Source organism: Neodothiora populina, assembly GCF_041146345.1.
Source record: "Neodothiora populina strain CPC 39397 chromosome Unknown canker_contig_1, whole genome shotgun sequence".
Taxonomy (NCBI): Eukaryota; Fungi; Ascomycota; class Dothideomycetes; order Dothideales; family Dothioraceae; genus Neodothiora; species Neodothiora populina.
This window is the reverse complement of record NW_027191419.1, coordinates 744,531-764,273: the sequence shown is the minus strand read 5'-3', so window position 1 is coordinate 764,273 and position 19,743 is coordinate 744,531. Positions and strand designations below refer to the sequence as shown.

The following is a 19,743-nucleotide window of genomic DNA, read 5'->3' as shown; positions in this document are numbered from 1 at the left end:
CCTCATGTTTGTTGATCTAAACATCAGGAATAGCACGCTACACAATGCTTCCAAAAGAATGCATCGATATGCCAAGACAATGATATACCTCGGCTTGGGAACTCTTGTTGATCATCCTCCACCAGGGCTCTCATTCCGATAATCTAGACTCTACAATGCTATATGCAACTGCCATGTTCTTCAACATTGCAGCGACTTCTGACGGCAGTTCCCGGCTTAAAAATACCACTTCGCCCCGTCAGCTTCGTATGACATGGCTGAGCAGTGGTTTCACAACGTACCCAGCCTCGCAAGCATCTTTGCATCTCGAATGGGGCAGATATCCTGGCTTGGGGCCATAGAGGAAGGCCTTGTTGTCTATCTGGCTATAAGAGCGCCGCACCGTGAATCTTTTCGAGCCTTGTGCAATCTGATTTCACGCTTTTGGCGTCTTTTCCTAGTCCTTGCTCTTATATACATATATGTACATATGATCTCAACGATTTTTACCTGCTTTCTGCCACCTCAGCTACGTGACCTTTCACAGATCCTCTTGATTGAACTGATTAGGATCAGGCACAAACCAGACCCCAGTCTCGGTATTGTTTGTGAAATTGCCACCCGAAACCATGCCTCCCTTTAGTGAGCCACTTTCGACCCTACCACCAGCGACTGGTCTCTGCAGCCTACCTTCTCCGCTATTCACCGTGAAATTTGCCAAAGATATCTCGTAGGGGTTCCTGGTTGTAACTGTAGGCATGCCGAAGTATTGCGCCTTGACTGCATCATAGGAGATGCGCAGTTCATAGTAACCCCTGTAGTAGAGATCCTGCCACTGGAGTTCTTCGTTATGAGCCACGAGCCAATCAGAAACGTTGTTGGCTGCGACCAGGGTAATGTTCTGACCGTATGGGCAAGGGGAGGTGACTGCGGATCCCGCGAATTCAACACCTAGATTCGTGTTTGGGGTTGCGAGACCGGAAGTGCTGTTGTATGATGTGTGATCTAGCCAGACGAGATCACTGACCCAGGAAGCATGGGAGTCACCCGAGAGGACAATGTTGTTGGTGATGTTGTGCGATTGGAGGTGCGAGAGTGTGCGGTTGCGATTCGCTTGATAGCCGTCCCACGCATCGTAGTCTAGAGGGTTGACGTTGCCATAGGCTACCGATTCGTTGATGCGAGAGAGCACTATGTTATGGAATCAGCATCAACCTTCGTATTTCGTAGGTGTGGTCGGGGTACGAACCCGTCTGAGACCCGATAATTCTCCAAGCAGCGCCGCGATCGGCACTTGCACTCAACTGGTTATAGAACCAGTTCTCCTGACGAGATCCCATCATACTTCTTCCCGCATCGTTGGAGATGCTGTGAATGTAATCCGTGTTCCAATAGAGGTCAGTGATGGATCTATCATACTGCCTCGTGTCAAGCATGATCAAGTCAAACAGGCTGCCGATGCTAAAGCTTCTCCAGATTCGCAGATTGTCATCCATCTCTACCTGACGAATGGGCATCCATTCAAAGTAGGCGCGGACTGCATTCATCTTGCGTTGATCCACCGAGACACCTCCATCATTGATGAAAGAAGCTTCGGTGTTGTTCAGTTCGGCCGAGCCATCACGCCAGGTGTTGTCGGCCACTTCGTGATCGTCCCAAACGGGAATCCAGGGGTAATTTTGATGGGAGGCAAGCAAATCGAGGTCGGTACGATAGGTGGCATGACGCTCACGGTAGTCGTAGAGAGTGGTAATGATACGTTCTGGTTTCGGGATGCGATTGATACTATAGCCATAGCCTATGCAGTAGGCGGTCAGTCCCATGTCAAGATGAACGTGGTACCTGGAAGAGCTGGCGATGTACTCACCATAATCACCATCCCCAGCATACTCATAAATGTAATCGCCAAGATGAATAACATAATCCACCGAATCTTTGCGGACAGGGTTTCCGTATGGGTTGAAGTATCCGAATGCTGTGCACTTGGTCAGCTCGTGCATCCCTTGCCGTCCAGATGCCAGATCAACCCACGGTAATTCGAGCAAGAATAGACAGCTAGGCCTACACTTGAAGTATGATCATTAACATTAGGAGTTGTCTTAGTGCGGCCTAGTGGACTTGTCTTGTTCGAATTGCAGATATTGAACTGATAGTAGTATCTGGTGAATGCGGTCAAACCCTTGGCCTCGACCTGTAATGCCATGAGTAATCAATACTTTTCCCACATAAACTCATTCCCTGCGCACCTTGACTGTGTAATCGATGTCCGATGAAGTATAAGCAGTTCCACTGCTCTCAACATCTCTGAAGTCAGGTGTTTTAGCCACCTTGAATTGAACGCAGATGGGTGCAGTGCTGATGTTCTGCGCCGGCCCATGCCCGAACAATGGAACATAGCCTGATACAGTAGTGTTATCATCGACGTTGCCCACCATCGGGGCCACACGAGTCCATAAGATCACCGAGTCCGGGTATGGATCGCCGGATGCGACTCCGTGTGTGAAGTTGAGCTGGGAGGCAGTGTACTCCGTGCCTGGAACATTGCGCTTGTTCACTTTATGGACCGATATACCAAGACCGGGATGATGCTCCGAGGGACTGCGGTAGTTGATGTTCTTGGTCCACGCTGCGAGCGCAACAGTAGAGAAAAAAAGGACAGAGATAAGAGACAACATCCTGGAATGGCTTCTGCCGACGTTTCGAGGATCGATATAGAGGAAAGCCTACCTTTTCTGCTCTACGGGACGTTGAAACGACAGAGACAACAGCACCTTCTTGTACCCCTCTCGAGCCAAAAATTAGCGGAATCATGTAGCTCACATTTGCCCGGGTATGCCTTATCATTTCTCGCGCCACAAACTATAGTTCACCAGATGTGTATACAACACGTCTGACGACAGCTGGGCATGAACCATTCGAGCCAATCACAGAGGAAATATTTGACATGCTCTGTGAGCTCGCGAAACTCTCCTGCCTCCTCGGGCAAGGTTAGCTGCTCATGGATATAGGCGTTCGCGTGTGGGTACCTGAAGATCGTGAGTACGTAGTATGCTTGATCAGTAACTTTATGGAGTCGAATGGGAAGATTGTGGAGTAGAGTACTAAACGTGGAGAGGAAGCGTCTGTGATTGGTTGTCAACCACACCATGGACGGATGCCGATCCTGGTTTCGCTTGCTTCCAATGTCAAGACATGAACCTTACCAGGGTATCATAAAGTTTTGAAGCGGGGCTCTTGAGCTCGTGCGGGATGCGATGGCTTGAGGATGATTGATTTCGTGAAGCTCTGGTCATCGTCATCATGAATGTTTATGTGACATGGTCGAGCATAGGCTTGCTCGACGCTTGTTGCCAGGCGATAAGGCACCGTTGATCGAATCTATGCAGTTCGAGGCGTTCTATTCCCTTCCCAACTGCATGTCAGTGCCGCATGTACTAGCCGAGTGGTAGTCTCACATGCGAAAATTTGCGAATGGAAATTGACACTGAATTGATCACTGTATTGGACTAAATGTGATGCATCTTGGCATCGTTCCAAAGATCAGATTACAGGCTCTCGTGCCTTCCAAAGTGGGGTATCGTTATAAAGAAACATAAGGTAGGGTGTCCTTCCATCCGCATGAGTAGTCCGTTTGACTCCCAACGCCTATCTCCGTATCGCCAAACATCCAGCAAAATCAATATGCTTATTCCTCCATTCTATCTCCCTGCTCGTGCTGTCGTTGATCCGCCGAAGTCAATGCGGCTACGACCCCTTCCAGAGCGTTCACTTCATCAGCGCCAACCTTCCTACGCGCTTCATCCTGTACGCCCAATCCAGCTTGAGGTTCGACGCCTGCACGCTCCATAGCGCGTTTTGACTGGCTCTCTATGTACGCATGCCTCTCTTCTTCCGACTTTGGTATTTGTAGAGGAGCCATTGACGAAGGTGAAGCGAGTGATGCGAGATGAGGACGCAAATCCTTCACGATATTGCGTAAGTTGGCCATTTGAGAGTAAGTGAAGTTCGTGTTTTGTGCCATCGAGGTCGCCCGTGAATGTGTCGAAGAATTGGCGATGCCCAGGGCTGCTGCTGACGGCGTGGATGTTAAGAAGGATAACGAAGGCGGTATTGTCGCCTGCTCCTCACTTCCTTCTCGCGCTTCGGCCTTCACAGGTTGTCGATGCTGTTGTGGCTTCTCCTGTGACGACGACGAGAGCAAAGGTCTCAATTGAGACAAGAGCGCATCATTTCTTGCCTTTTCGATTCGTAAGAGTGATTGCAACTTCTCCGTCTCTGCCACTTTCCGGCGCAATTGATCAAGGGACTCCGGTGTGGGCGCATATGCCACATTTGGTGCCTGCGGATCTAATGCCAGATTCTGGAAACGATGACGGCGGTCAGCAGCAAATAGTACGCTCGTGATATCCACGCCAATTCGCCAAAAGAGCATACATACCTTATAATGATCCAGCATAATCCAATCCTCGAGGCCTTCGTCATCTTTCGAGTTAGAGACAGTCAAAAGGTTTCGCAAAGTATAAATCTCCAATTTATCGAAGTCCTTATCAACCGCCGCATTCAATAGTGATTCCAGCTTCACAATTCCACCTTCAATCTCGGTGCGCGCCGCCTGCTCCAACGCTTCTTCGTCCGTCTCAGCATTAGCACCAGACGCTATCGATGAGGCAGCGTTTCTTTTGTTCGAAGAAACCTGGGATGGAGCAGGGTTTTCGAATCCTAATTGATCTGGTGGGACGTTGAGGAGCGCAGTTTCAATGTTATTTACTGCTTGAAACACGAGCTCGTTGACGTCGTTAATTATGTCATCCAAAAGGGTGAGGGGAGTGTAGCGGAGGTGCTCAGTCAATAGCGCCGTCGTTATCTGATCCCGTGTCGCCATTGTGGATTGGATGAGATGCCGATATCTCAATAATAGTGTGACGGCGCAATGTTTGTGGTATAGAGGATAACTCGAGGATCAAAAGAGGAGAGTAAACAGACGCGCTTTTGCCAAGGGTTCATTGGCCGATTGCGGAGATTGTGGCAATCTTATCGCCGAATGATACACTGTTGCCTTGTTGCCTTGTCGCCTTGTCGCCTTGTTGCCTGAAGTCGCACTGCCACAGACACTGGATACAAGATTGCCTTCTTCAAGTCGTTACAGTATGTCACAGACACTCGATCTTACTGTGGGAAGCATAAACGATAATGATGTTCGATGAATATGTAAAACTGACGCATGACATGCATGCTAACCGAAAATTAGCTATCAAGGTAGCCTTTGGTCCCCTTGACGCTGCACCCAAGCTCTGCTAGCAGGGTACTCAAATGTTCCACCTTTTCTGAAGATCGATCGAATACTCTGAGTGATCTAGCTGACAATGGCCTGCCTTGACATCTTTATTTCATTTCCCGAAGAACGAACGTTCCATTCAGAGGCAGAGGCCCCTGGTCTTCCTCTTTTCCCTGCCCTCCTTTTCTTTTCAAAGTAAAACAAAACCCAGATCGTGAAAACCGAAAGCCAAAAGTATGCCAGAAAAGATATGCAAAGGAATGAAAAGATCTGGAATGACAGTGAATAAAGGCAACGCAGCAATCCACCATGGTTCTTTTCGACGTAATGCTAGTGATGCTTTTTCTCCCGACTGAAGATGTATCCAGCACCACATGCGAGAAGCCGTTCACAGCAGCTCTCGCAGTAGACCATGGTCACTCGAAGGTAGAGTTCAAGATCCGAGGAAAAAGTAAAAAGAGAGAAGGATAGAATAGAATAATAGCAATCGAGGTCGACAAACCAGCAGAACGATCTTGATCATGGGTTGTCATTTCTTCCTCGATAGTCCACAACCCTTGCAGTGCCCGTCCGTTTTCCAGGAGCACCGAGTCAACCTCACCTCACCTTCATCGGAATCAGTGCCCTCAAAGTTGAAGTGCACTTCGAAGTCCTTACCAGCTTTGCGGTTGAAGGTAGTGAAGTACTTCTTGCATTTGTCTGGATCGTCTGCATGACGCCTTGAAATTGCGTCACGCATGATCGAAGGGGCTACGGGGCGATTCCTCGATTTGTTCTTATTGGCAGCGACATGGAGATTCAGATTGATGCGTGCTTTGGTGCCGTCAGGTCCGCCCAGCCAAGATTTGAGGTGAGTGTATGCGTGATCGTAAGCGTTGTCGTTACGATTGACAGCACCAGTCTTATCTCCACCGGCTTCGCAGCCTTCGAAGAAGCAAGGAAAGGCGCGGACAGGATCATGCATGCGCATGTGCCGCTTCTGATGTTCGGAGCGTTGGAAGGCTTTGTCGCATTGACCAGTGTGGAAGAGGTCGCAGGGATACTTCTTGATCCCCGTAGGTCCTAAGACAGTCGATGTAACGGAGTCACGGCGACTGTTGTTATTGTTTTTATTGTTGCGGGAAGCCAGACGCTTGAATTTCAATGCGTTATCTTCGATCGAGACTGAGATGGGTACGCCAGTTTCTGTATGTCCTCCAACAAAAGTTTTCAGATCAGCTTGACGGCTGGGAGTTGAGATCTGGGCTCGTCTGGCATCTTTCCGTACGCGGCGAGCAGAAGTACCAGTCGAGCGAGTGCCTCTTCTCGATCTAGTCATGATCTCAGAAACAAGGCTGTCGGTGGACTTGTACTCTTCCGGAGATGAGACGTCAAGTGAAGATCGATCGGTGTCGATCTTCATTGGAGTGTCGGTCGACAGTATCGAGGGAGAAGTTGGCGAGAGTATATCTGGTGGCATTATTTGCTCACTGAAGTCGGCCGTAGCATCGATATGCGTCCAGTCTTCACAGAGATAGTGACATGGATCTTGTGACGGATCCGTCAAGATATTGAGGGGCACAACGCATGATCCAGCATTGAAAGAGGAACCCCCTGACGAAGATTGGTTATCGCTATTGCAACTGAAGTTGTCAAACGACCGGGTCGACTGACCTCCATAATACGAAGAATACAGTGAGGACTGCGTTGAACTCGGATCTTCGAGCTTGATACCCGCAAAGTCAGGTACTGGGATCTGATCAGACCAGGAGGCGGCAAAAGTAGAGTGCGACAAGGTACCCATTGAGTCCATTGAGCTCAGAAGGCTATCTTCGTTCAGATGGCTCGAGCTACATGTTGTTGGAGTGGGGACCATGAAACGGGCGCATCTATCGCTACAGGTCTGAGCATTGTCATCGATTTGCTGGCCGATGTCAAGGTTTTCAAAATTGCACAGTCCATGGATAGGCGAACCATCCGCAGATAGCGGAGTCAAGAGACATTGGTGATGTGTTGCCACGTTCAATGGTGGCACTGGAACCCCCCGATGGCGTCTTGAGGGAGTTTGAAAGGATGCCCAAGAAAACATGATGCTCGAGTATTCTAAGGAAAGAATAGTAAGTGTTAGTGGAATTGCTGACAATCAGGATGGCAGGACTATGCCTTTTTCAACGAAAATAAAGGAGTGTGTTTTGCAGCAAGTTGAACATCATGAAGACATCGCTTCGGGGTTGTTATATGCTCTAGACATACCCTGTAGGTCCAGTCTTGTGGTACTGGTATCATGTACAACAATTTGCGATTGTAATGGGGGCACACGCACCGAATTAAGTGGACAGATGGGATACCGTAGTCTCAGATTGGCCAATGATTCTGGAGCTAAGTCTGAAGGAGTTGATCACCATTCCAAGCTGCTCGAGAGTTTCGGGACATGCAAGGGGTATCAGGAGTACAAGAAGTAGAGACGCAGGAACAGGCTACCAAGCGTCTGGGCACCCCAAGTCTTGTTGATAGTGATGGTAGTAACAGGAAAGAAGCCAACCGAATGGAACAATTAATGCCGAACCTCAAATAATGAACAGCCAAAGGAGCACGAAATGGAAAGGTCCTGAGGAACGGGACACAACGTCTTTTTATGCCTCATGGAAGAAGTACCCTAACATGTCCGTTCCAATGGTCGATAGTGTTCTGAAAAGCTGCAGAGATCCGTTGGTATTCATTCGGACTTACCAGGCCATACTGCTTTCGAGGAATGACCAGTCTTGTAGCTATTGTCTGGAGGCACGGCATGCAGTATCCGGGCGATCTGCGAGATTTACCGAAAGTCTCTACCATGTTGACAGATACGCAGATCGGCTCCAAGGTCATGACTAGGCGTAGTGAGGATTGGTCAGGTCAGATACTTGTACGACAATCCAAAGCAGGTGGCTGCCAGGATTCTGGGCTGTCTTCGTTTCGACTTGCATGTGGCCCTTCACCATGTTGCCCGCGAAATGCAAGCCTCTTTCCATATACCCATCAATGCGATGGAGGCACAATAACTGCGAGATATGCTTCGTTGCTACTGTCATTTGCCGCAGCCGTGCACGCTGCCTGTCATGTAAAAGGTAGACTACCGCCTCACTGAACACACCTTAAATTCAACTTCACGTACATTCTCTTAGTCGCCAAGCTCCGTACATCATCACTATGATTTTCTCAAGTGACGACGGTAATAAGACGATCAGATGGCCAAGCGTTGGTTGTGCTACGAGCAGGAATCACAGACGGCATCTGGGTACTTCTGAACCACACCTCAGACACGGCCCGCCCAGTATAGACGAAAAGATCCACCTGGACCTGCGTCTTCCTGCCTTACATGAGCTGCATTCCACATGACATGTTACAAATTAGGAGCAAAGCAGGGGTCGAGACACTCACTTATGACATGGTCTGCATCACTTCTGGCTGGATTCGGGACAAAATAGATGTTACCAAGTAGCTTTGAAGCCTCGGCATCTTATCTGCAATGACACAGGCTCGAAGATCCTCTAAACCACAAAGGCAGCGGCCATAAGATCACGACCCTTATAGATGAATCTGGTGCAGCTCATCTTGCAGGCCTCTGGGCAATACAGTTGATGAGATCGTCAAATAAGATCCGAGACAGTGAAATGAAAGTATCACACGATGTAGGAGCTCCTCCGTGCCAACCGAAGGCACCGGAGTTCCACAAATTGAGGTCCTCTGGTCTAGGCTTCGTTTTGATAGGCTAGTGCAAGCATGCCCGGCATATATGGTAATTCCAAGAGCGATGACTTGAGCATATGAGTGAAGCCTGTACGTTCTTCTGTCCGGATCTTAGGCATACGGACTAGAAACGTCGATTGAGGTGAACTCGGATCTTATTGCTTCTAATCAATGGGATCACTTTAGAGCTTGAATATGATCATTAGAAAAGGCGTAGGTAATACCGGTATGACAATTGATCGTGTGAACACGGATGGAATGTATGTGGACACTGCGCATTGCCGTATAGCCTGGGCTGCCATGGTCATGCAAGTGCGTTCAAGTTACAAGCGTTCGGAATTGCGCGACTGGCGTCATTCTTCGATAGGATCCCGCGAAATAGATCAACTCTGTATTGTGATAGTGAACACGCCACGGCTCTGCAGACGCCCAGAGATCGTGAGAAGCATTGGGAGTCACTCGATCTGTATCATTCGCTCGTGAGGAGATCGTGCATGCGATAACTTACATATGTCTTATGTGCCGCGTATCGCAGGAATGCTCGACATGTCCCGTGGAATGCCGTGTACCGTTCGGACCCACATTGACCACCCAGTCCTGTGAGGTAGGTACGTGGTATGTACAAAGCTCACTTGGTGAATCAGATCTGTGGGCTCGGTCCGATTGTAGATGTCCGCTCATCACACGATCTTGTCGTCACAGCACCTTAAGTGTGAATCAGAGTATGGAAGTCCAAACTTGGGATACTTTCAGCAGCCTTCCCCGCCAAAGACAGGGTTGACATGAAGTCTTCTACTTTGACGTCAAACGCAGTCGACATGGCGGAGTGGACTTTATGGTTGGAGGCAAGGATGACTGCGTGAGCACTCTTGGAAAGAAGGAGCAGTCCCTGTCTATATCGTTAAAACAACATACAATGTAGCCACTTCCACAGGTCGGCTTTGCAATTGCAATCCAAGAACGATGTGGGGTAAATGATGCTACGTCTAGAACAAGTCGCCGAGGCAGTGGGGAACGTTGTGCGACAGTGCAACACCACCTACCCGTTGTTTCGACCTACGACTGTGCATGATCCAGCTTGCATGAGGCAGGGCCTCTTCATCACCCAGGAGGTCGTGTAACAGGAGCCTACACTGATGCTTTTACCTGACAAGTAAGTAGTGCTCGCCCAGGCCAGCATTGCTGGCAATCACTCCGAGATCGAGTCGAGACATCGTCTGCGTTGCAAGTATTCCCAACAATATGCCGCTATGCTAGCGTGATCAATACGATTCCTGGTCAAAGTAGACGCGATGCTGTACAGCACCAAGGGATTACTGTGCCTAGCATTGTCAAGGTGCGCTCACTACTAGGTAATTCCCGCGTTTGCTACTCCGCCACCGTCATCGGGGACTGCGTTGGATCATTTTAAGGTACGAATTTGGTGTACATGTCGATCACATATGCTATGCTGCCGTCAGACAGAGGGGTTTTCGCAAACACAAATGTACGAAGCTTGCATGATCAGAGAAGTGAAATTACACGCATTCGCTAAAATTGACCGACCTCATGGAGCTGGTCGTGAAGAATAACCGAACAGAATATTAGCACCGCAGGGTACTGTGCCAAAAAAAACCCTTCATTACTATGCCTTCTCATAAATCCAATACTCAGCCGAGTACTCGACCTCGAAGCTCGCCGGCATCCCCGTACATGACTTAGGTGGGTTCCCGCCAGCGGTGTTCACCCTATACACCTCCCTCAAGACTTTTCCATTCCCTCCATCCTCGTTGGAACTGCTATCTTTGGCGACGAGCTTCAGCCAAGCGACAGCACCGTCACCTTTGCCCTTAGGGCCTTTAGGAGCATCGTCCGGCGCAGCTGTAGAGTCCATCTTCTTGAATGCTCCTGCACCATACGAATGCGTCGAGGTATCAAGGTTGAAGAATGGAGTTGAGGGGTTGAGGAAGTAGTGATGACCGCTGAGGTCGGCGTTGGCAGCAGCATTACTGTCATCATTACCGTCTGATGTAGAGGATGTAGAGATATCGGTCGAAGGCGAAGGCAAGTCCAATGCAATGGGAGGAATCTTCTCGAGTAGACTTGGCACTGAGGCAGCGATGCAACTGACATTATACAGCGATGCTACTGCACCGATAGCCTCTGGCACAGCAGTAGTATTGCTCGTATCACAAGTGTAATTCTGTGTACCCCTTCCTACAGCCACTTGAAACAGGGCAAGACCAGAATCTGGGGCTGGTAGTGGTGTTGGTGCTGGTGAGAGAAGCGGTCGTCAGTACGGGGACGCCCAACTCATATATTCATGCCGTTATCATCATCACTTACCTACGGGTAGAGAAGCCTTGCTCAGATCACAGGATAGCCCATCGCGACCGTATGACTGGCCTCGTTTTCCAATGAAATCAATGAATGTGGATGGTCCTGGAGACGACGATGATGACGGCGGTGACGCTCCCCAAAAGTATGGGACTCGTGGCGACCACGAATCCTCCCATGTCGGCATTGAGGATACCGACATCGTTGTTGCTACTACTAGCCATAGCACACATTGCCCTCGACTTGAACAGAGCATGATTATGCCGATTCGCAAGCGTGGGAGTAAAGTGATACAGCGGTACCGATGGTCGAGAAAGTACTAGCTCCAATATCTTCTATGTTCGATGTGCCAGTTCGTGACTAGACCAATGTCGAATGGTTAGGGCAGCACTAAGTCAAAGTCCAGAAGTCGGTAGTGAACGTATGCAAAGTAGCATGCACTAAATAGCCCAAACAGAAGAAACCCCAGAAACAAAAAGGCTGGCGTCTGCAGGAAATACACGACCACTATATAGCCATTTTCTGCACGACGATGTCCGACCAGAACCATATGCATGATAGTACTACGCCTTTGGACATATAGGCTTGTCAGCTACCTTTTTCGGCAAACAGGCAGTCCGGCAACCATTTCTATTCCTGAACACACAGAGTACACATGGCAAACGCAAAGTCACTAAAAAGTAAACCATTGGTTTCACCGATCCCTGCTTTCCCCCCATCGGCGCGTAACGAGAGTCGAGACCGAACCTGCAATGGTATCCAGCCAGATGAGGCTATCCGCAGCAATTCGTACAGTAAGATAGTGTAGGGTAGTATTCATCCAGACATTGCGCAAGGAATAAAGATCTGCTGTACAGAATTAGATACCTTAGCTACAAGAAGCCGCAAATACTGTATGTGGACTCAACGATTTCCGTGCTGGACCAATGGGCGCGATGGATCTTCCTCTGAATATAGAAACATCCTTGAAGCATGATTCATGTGCGGCGGCTACAGAAGCTGGGAAGGCGTCGAGGAGGAAAATAGAAGGGCGGGTAGGGATGTACCCCAGCTGGGCAAAGGCGCGAAGATTCGCAGAAGGGCACTCGTGGTTGCTCGATACAATGCTTCGTCGATCTTATGTTTCGCATGGCAATAAATTGATAGTAAACTATATCGGACGGTCAGAAGGACTAGAAGAGCAGAGAATTGATGTTCGATTCTGAGGAAAGCGGATCTCATCATTCAAATCCAACCTCGTCATACACTTCGCTTAGGTACCTATATTCGAAGACAAGATTATTGATCAATCTCGACAACTCGCTTTCAACCATTTTTACCAAATTGACTACTTTAGGTTGCTGTCCCTGTTGTATAACCCTACCAACCGACCGACCGCGACCATTATTGCTCCCCCCCTAAAACCCAAACCCCACATAAGGTAGTCCCATGTTCCCCCTCGAAACCAGAAATAAGGCAAACACACCCCTTCCGCCCCGAATAATCCCTGCTCAAACAACTTCAGGCGCTTAAATCACCCAGACAAGCAAACCTGCCCACTCAACGATTGGTTCTCCGCAGAAGTGGAGGCAGAATCAGCAACAGCAGTGGGCTGCACGAACACGCGACGCATATGAAAGCTGGCAGGACGTACTCCGATGCGAGAGATGGGGCGACTATTCTGACACATTGTACTGACACAGATAGAGGCGCTGGTTGCTGACCCAGAGTCATACTGCTCGCCCCGAAAGCGAGCGGGATCTGGAATCAGGGATGTAATGTAGTCCTTCAAGATAAGGTACCTTATGAGACAGAAAGGTGAAAAAGCGATTGGGCTCGTTGACCTTTATGTGGTACACACAATATTCACAGGGAAGCATATTGGCTTGATTATAGTAGAATAAGATTACTAATACAACGAAGCGTAAGACATGAAAAACCAATATCAATACGTCTTTGCGCTTTTTGTTTAACGGTAAGACAGGAATGTTCCTGTGTTCTGGGTTGAAAGGCCAGGTCTTGAAGATTCCATTGTTGACGCTGTTTGTTCTTCGTTGGCGGCAGGAGCGGCCGAGTCAGACTGGGGAACGGATGACGCTCCTGTCCATGCAAAATTCGAGAGTGGCGACGATTGAGTGTGGTAGGGAATGCTCTGAGTTGTAAGCTCAGGTGTGATGGCCTCTTCACGAGGCTTCTTAACATCAGCGTAATCATTAGTGTGACTGTGATTGCGCTTGAAAGCTCGGGAGGCGTAGACTTCGTCCAGTGCGCTCTGAACTACATCAGACGTCTTACGGACAAAAGCCGGAGCAGTGGAATCTGAGCCGACAGCGTCGCTTGGGCCAAGCGTGTTACCAAAAGCGCTGTCAAAAGGGGTTGACGTTGGGGCGGCGTTTGTAAAAGTATAGGGCGTACTGAATGAATTTCCAGCTTGACCCTGATGAGCTGCCGTCACCGATGACTGCTCAACGGGTGGTGGCGAACTAAAGTTCGATGAAGTGCTCTGTGTAGTGTATGACATGTTTTGAGTCCCACTGACATTTGGCCTGGTCTGCTCTCCACCAGACGTGGACTGTCGCGTGTCATTTGAAGCCTGGTTGGCAGCGGCTTGATCGGGATTTGAGTCTCTTCTTGGATCGAACTCCAAGGACACTCGTCCAGCCCCGTTCGCCGGCACCTGGAAACCGGCAGCGACTTCGTCTTCGGTCTTATCGAGCCAGCCGCAGTCCAGAATCTGTTGAGCGCTAGGCCTCTGCCTTGGATCCGCTCTCATCATCCACCTCAGAAAGTCAACTTCGCCTTCTTCCAAACCACGACTTCGCAATAGTTCCCACTGATCGCCTTTCTCCCGATGCTCGTCTTGTGGTGGAAGAGGAACCGTACGGTAGTATTCCTCACTGTAAATATCATAGTCATTGGAAATAGCCGACCCAACGGCCTGCTCCTTCTCATACATGCTAGCGCGTGCGCTCACCAGACCGTCATAGAGACCTGTCTGGGTGAAACGATTGCGTGCCTCGAGCAAATGGCAGTAGATCAATCCCCAACCCCAGATGTCGGCCTTGGAGGTGATTTCTCCTTTGAAGAAGACTTCGGGTGCTCGGTAAGCGACAGGCTGTACCTTGCCATTAGAAGGTGGCATGACAATACCCAGATCACCGAGTTTGGCGTGAAGAGCAGATGGATCTGAGGGTTTGTTGACATCGAAGCCATCAACCATGATGTTTTGCATCTTGAGATCTGCATAGACGAGACCTTGCGAGTGCACATCTCGGAGGCCGACGAGAGCAGCCTTCGTGACAGACTTGAGCTCTGAGGTGGTGAAAGGCCTCTTCGTGCGGGCAGTCCAGAGCGTCGTCTCGAATATCTCGAGGACGAGCATGGGTGGAGCGCCAGGTTCTGTGGGAGGAATACGATCGACTTGTTTTCTGATCGACGACGTGTCTTTCAACAACTCGTGCATGATCATCTCGTTCTGGAAGTTGGGCCAGCCCGGCCTCACGTCATCCTGGCCCGGCTCTTTGATGACCACGACCTTTGACGTTTCATTCTCGACAGCGATCCATACATTGTCTTGACCGAGATTAGACACTGTGAGATACGTCTTGCCAGATTCGCCAGTGAGTGTTGCGCCTTCGGTTAACATTGCCTTGGATGGTGGGAGTATGGAATGAGGAAAGAGGTTGATGCTGTTCGTCCGGTGGTGTTTGAATTGGCAGGAGCTTCAGTCGTTTCAAGAAGTAGGAAGGTGCCCTCTATCAGTCCGATGACGAGTCAGAGTTGATACCGTGACCTGTTTCCCGGTTTTTGTCAAAGTCAAAAGTGGTGCTAATGCAGTAGAATATGTGAAGTATGATTATGTTGTATGCGTATGCGTATTGTGTGTTGTTGATGAAGAGATGGTTGGTCAATTGTATTGTGATTAGACAGTAGAAGTAGATGAAGCTGAGTGAGGACCAAAACGAAGTTCAAGATGAGACGAGTTACAAATACCCTCTTCTGACGAAGCTATGGATGGAAAAGTGGGAATGTAGATGGAGTGTGCAGAAGGATGAACCCGATCTGCTCCACATACTTGCCTCTTGTGAAGTCAGTTGTGCTATCCGTATCCGATTGGAGCTGTTGTCACAGTACACGTGCTCAATGCTCGATGTGGTGGTACCTGAAATGGACCTTACCACGGAAAGCTGCCTCTCAGTGCCACTCGGACAGAGCAGGCCGAGAGCAGAACAGGACCTAACCACACGATTTGTGGCTACATCATACCTCCCTCACCACCTCTCGAATCACCCAAACGTCCACGGTGCTATGACGACGTCGGGCGTATTTCAGGGTTAATTTGCCCTGGCTCTTGCTGAAACCTTGACTACATGCGGCTGTACTGTCTTTCGTTCCCTGTTTCTGATCGAGATCTGGACGGATATTGGCATCTTTTGCCTCTTTGCTTTGGCTTTCTTGACTTGAAAGAAGGTAGACTTTGTAACTCGAGGTGGACAGTATGAGACGAGGTGGAATCGTAGTCGAGTTTCTATTCTTGCAAAAGCTCGGTGCGGCAGATCCGCGATAAGCCGTTTACAATCTAAACCGACTATCTTATCCATTTTGTATGCTACAGTCTTCGCCTGGGCTCCACACGGCGTTAAGGTAACGTCGAAGCCATTCCAGTACCTGTTTGTTCCCCCTGCGTATCATTAACGGACCATTTTAACACGAGTCGTTTCGTGTGTTTGTTCTTGACCCGATGAATGATTATGGTGCTACTTGCTTGTCAAGATCACTACATCAATGCGTTTTCGGTTACATTTGACAGTACCAAGGAGGACAACACCGACTTTACCGGGCCCGCCACGATACCTTACATAGAGATTACCTTATGAGGCCAGCGTTTTAGAGCAGTCTGTTCGAACAACTCACAGAATATCTATTTACCTTGCCACTCCGATGATTTCCCTTATACGCCACACGTGATAATGCTGGAAGCAAGTTGCACGTGGTATCCTTGTCTCATTTTCCTTTGACGATGGAGCGAGACAACACTACACTGCCGAAATATCGACGTTTGTACCTAGCTTATTCATCTGACTATCACATATCGCCGTTGACAGCTACGCCTCAAAACCGGACGACCGCCTTCAAGGTCCAAGGTTGCCGTATCTTAACGCCAAGGAAAGTCGCGTCATGCTAACATGGCATTGAACGTCAGGAAACAGTTGCTGTGGCTCTATCTGCAATTCGACGTGGTTTGAACGTCCTCTCAGAAACCACCGAACAGGCCCGTGTTCTGCGATCACGCGCCAAACCGAGCCACAGTTGATACGAACCAATTCTCCCTGACATGTGGCTGGTAGTCGCCACTTATGCAAGTGTGGGACCCTTGCACAATCCTGCTCCGCCCTTATCAAAACAGCTCTTGGCACAGTTATCCAACTTTTGAGAGCAGTCAAGAGCAAGAAAACAGGAAGCGTGGCCTTTGCCCTTGAGCCTTTGTCCTCATTTTCCGCCTCATTGACTCCTCTTCAGTCAATTCGATATCATTTGCAATCGGGCTATACAGTGGTGTATTGACAATCTCCGCAATTGTGCGAACAACTGCTAAAGTGGCTCTTCCACGGTCACCTCCGCCAGGAAACACCTTACTTTGGCGTCAGCAATGGCTCAACGTCGATCACCCAAGGTGCAAGGCATTCTGAAGAACGATGAACCAATCTCACCATCAAACCTCTTGGGTGTTAATCATGCAATATCCCCACGGGCTACTCCTAAATGTACGTATTCTCTGTATTTTTCTTCAAATATCACAGACCAAGATGCAGCGCCAAACTCTTGATCGTCTGCATGTACCCCCTGTGCCTTGCGTGTGCAGTTCTGCGTTTATTTCTAGAGTTTGTGTAACGTGTGTGTGGTCGCCCCATCCCGAAAGCAACGATTCAAATGGGCGGCTCACCCTTACACCGCCTCCGTATAGCAGCATGTGCTTATCGTGTTTCGTGTAGCCGTATCGATTGCACCGCATGCAGAGACCATATCTCCTTTGATCCTTGGTGCTGGCAAAGATGTGGATGAGCTTCAACTTGATCGTGTTCCGAGTGGACCTCGTCCACACATAGCCAAAGGTCCTGGATCGAAACGTCTCTCTGGCAGGCGTTCTCACAATGCCTCGGTCACATCCCTGGCGTCCTTTGGTGATTCTGGTGACGGTCAGGTAGACGAAGACTCTCGTCCTTCGACCTCTGAGCACTACCACATGTTCAGCGGCGGTCTTGTTGGCCAGGTGACTGACTGGATCCGCGAAGAGCGGACCAGGAGAGCAGCTCGCAAAGCCAAGCGAAAGGCTAAATGGGCTGCGAGACAGGTCAAGGCCGATGCTGCTGCCGCTGTTGGTGACGACAACGAGCTCGCACGTACATCTTCGTCAAGTTCTAGTGACAGTACCGACCTTGCGAGACTAGAGCAAATCCTCAAGGAGAGCTTCTCTTTCGATAGGTCGAGCCACCGACGTCGTCCTTCCCAAGTGCACCATCGAAAGCGACCCTCCGTCAAGAGCTTGCATAGGTCGTCCAACAATACAGGCGCGTCGTCTGACACGGAATATTATGATGGTGATATCTTAGTTCCTTCGGCCGAGGCTTGGCTCGACAACAGCAAAACTCTTGCCTATTCTGGTGGTGGTGTTTCTACCGATGATCTTTCAAACATCGAGTCCTCGAAATCCTCATCCCAGGCGTGGGCGACATTCAGATACGAAATCGTACGATTGACCCATACCTTACGCCTAAAGGGGTGGCGCAGAGTGCCCATGGACATGAGCAACGAAATTGAAGTAGATCGTCTGAGTGGTGCACTCACAAATGCTGTTTATGTGGTTTCTCCACCGCAGAACATCCCAAGCCAAAACAGGTCCTCTAATGTTGACGGCGACGGTAAGCCTAAGTCTGCAAGGCCGCCACCTCCCAAGCTTCTTCTTCGGATTTATGGACCGCAAGTGGAGCACCTCATCGACCGAGAAGCTGAGCTGCAGATTTTGAGACGCCTGGCTCGTAAACGCATTGGACCTCGTATGCTCGGCACCTTCAGCAATGGCCGTTTCGAGGAATTCTTCCACGCTCGTACGCTGACACCGAGTGATCTTCGCAACCCTGATACCAGTAAGCACATCGCGAAGCGTATGCGCGAGCTACACGAAGGCGTGGACCTGCTGGAACGTGAACGTGATGATGGTCCATTCGTGTGGAGGAACTGGGACAAATGGGTCCAGCGCGTAGGTGATGTAGCATCATGGCTCGACAAAGAAGTCTCGTCTGGAGTCGCTGAGGAGAGTCATGATGGTGCTGATGCCTGGAAGACTCGCGGCTTTGTCTGTGGTACAGAATGGGGTTTCTTCAAGTCCACCTTGGAGAAATACCGCCGATGGCTTGAGGATCAGTACGCGAAGCCCGATCAACTCCGTCAGAGGCTGGTCTTTGCACACAACGACGTACGTATATTTTCATGATTCCTGTGCTCAATGCCGAGACTGACGTTGTTTAGACTCAATATGGCAACATCCTGCGTTTGTTGCCCGCCGGAACGTCACCGCTCTTGCTTCCCGCCAATACTCACAAGCAGCTGATCGTCATCGATTTCGAGTATGCCAGTGCCAATACCCCTGGGCTCGAATTCGCCAATCATTTCACTGAATGGTGTTACAATTACCACGACCCCCAGTTTGCCTGGAAATGCAACACCAAGGTGTATCCTACACCAGACGAGCAGGACAGATTCGTTAGGGCATACGTGCGTCACAGACCACAGTTCAATGTTTCCACGCCCAAGTTGGGTCCCACCCAGCACGTCGACACGTCTAGCGATGCACCAAAGAGACCGCAGGGACCCAATTCGAGCATCTCGAATTTCATGCTGGACGCTCGCAACCCCGCTGGCTCCAGCGACTCCCTACACAAAGCGGAGGAAGAGACTTCGGCCGTCGAAGATGCGGAAGTCAAGTCACTCTTACAAGAGACCCGCCTGTGGAGACTGGCCAACACTGCACAATGGGTCGCATGGGGAATCGTGCAGGCAAAAGTACCGGGCCTGCCTCTGTTCTCACCATCTGCGTCGGCAGCTCAAACGCCAAACACCTTGGCTGGCTTATCTGCCTCGCCAGACGAGATATCTGCTGAAGAGAGCATGAAGAAACTGCAATTGACCGAGAATGGCAACACCGAAGTCGCTTCCGACTCCGACAAGACGGAGATCGAGGAGATGCGTCAAGACATCGAGGCGAAGCGTCCGGATGCCGTCGAGGAGAACGACGAGGAGGCTGAAGAAGAGTTTGACTATCTTCGCTATGCCCGCGACCGAGCCATGTTCTTCTGGGGCGACGCTATCAAACTCGGCTTCGTCAAGGAAGAGGAGCTGCCCGAGTCCATCAGAAAGGAAATCAAGACGGTTGATTACTGAGGTTGTTTGAAAAAGGATGGTCGTGTTCATGCTTTGTAGTCGTTCAC

At 49.7% G+C, this 19,743-nt stretch overlaps 5 protein-coding genes across 6 annotated transcripts; 1 reads left to right on the top strand and 4 right to left on the bottom strand.

Moving 5' to 3' along the window:
- Positions 1-520: 520 nt before the first annotated feature.
- AAFC00_000219 (uncharacterized protein) lies at positions 521-2,654 on the bottom strand (the record flags this gene model as incomplete). Its single annotated transcript, XM_069341558.1, has 5 exons — positions 521-1,170; positions 1,229-1,777; positions 1,847-1,954; positions 2,011-2,170; positions 2,226-2,654. The coding sequence occupies 5 exons, from the start codon at positions 2,652-2,654 to the stop codon at positions 521-523; spliced, it is 1,896 nt and encodes a 631-aa protein (XP_069196432.1).
- Positions 2,655-3,664: 1,010 nt separating this feature from the next.
- AAFC00_000218 (uncharacterized protein) lies at positions 3,665-4,861 on the bottom strand (the record flags this gene model as incomplete). The annotated part of the gene is made up of 2 exons (XM_069341546.1): positions 3,665-4,339; positions 4,418-4,861. 2 exons carry the CDS (start codon positions 4,859-4,861, stop codon positions 3,665-3,667), a joined length of 1,119 nt encoding a protein of 372 aa, XP_069196431.1.
- A 5,725-nt stretch (positions 4,862-10,586) lies between these two features.
- On the bottom strand, positions 10,587-11,480 carry AAFC00_000217 (uncharacterized protein; the record flags this gene model as incomplete). 2 transcript variants are annotated; one of them, XM_069347725.1, is made up of 2 exons in its annotated part: positions 10,587-11,215; positions 11,288-11,480. In XM_069347725.1, the coding sequence occupies 2 exons, from the start codon at positions 11,478-11,480 to the stop codon at positions 10,587-10,589; spliced, it is 822 nt and encodes a 273-aa protein (XP_069196429.1). The 2 variants fall into 2 exon arrangements, with proteins under 2 accessions (XP_069196429.1, XP_069196430.1); XM_069341528.1 differs by having other exon boundaries at positions 11,288-11,465.
- Positions 11,481-13,226: 1,746 nt separating this feature from the next.
- AAFC00_000216 (uncharacterized protein) lies at positions 13,227-14,903 on the bottom strand (the record flags this gene model as incomplete). The annotated part of the gene is made up of 1 exon (XM_069341517.1): positions 13,227-14,903. One exon carries the CDS (start codon positions 14,901-14,903, stop codon positions 13,227-13,229), a length of 1,677 nt encoding a protein of 558 aa, XP_069196428.1.
- A 2,004-nt stretch (positions 14,904-16,907) lies between these two features.
- AAFC00_000215 (uncharacterized protein) lies at positions 16,908-19,696 on the top strand (the record flags this gene model as incomplete). The annotated part of the gene is made up of 3 exons (XM_069341506.1): positions 16,908-17,022; positions 17,251-18,731; positions 18,785-19,696. 3 exons carry the CDS (start codon positions 16,908-16,910, stop codon positions 19,694-19,696), a joined length of 2,508 nt encoding a protein of 835 aa, XP_069196427.1.
- Between the last annotated feature and the right edge of the window lie 47 nt (positions 19,697-19,743).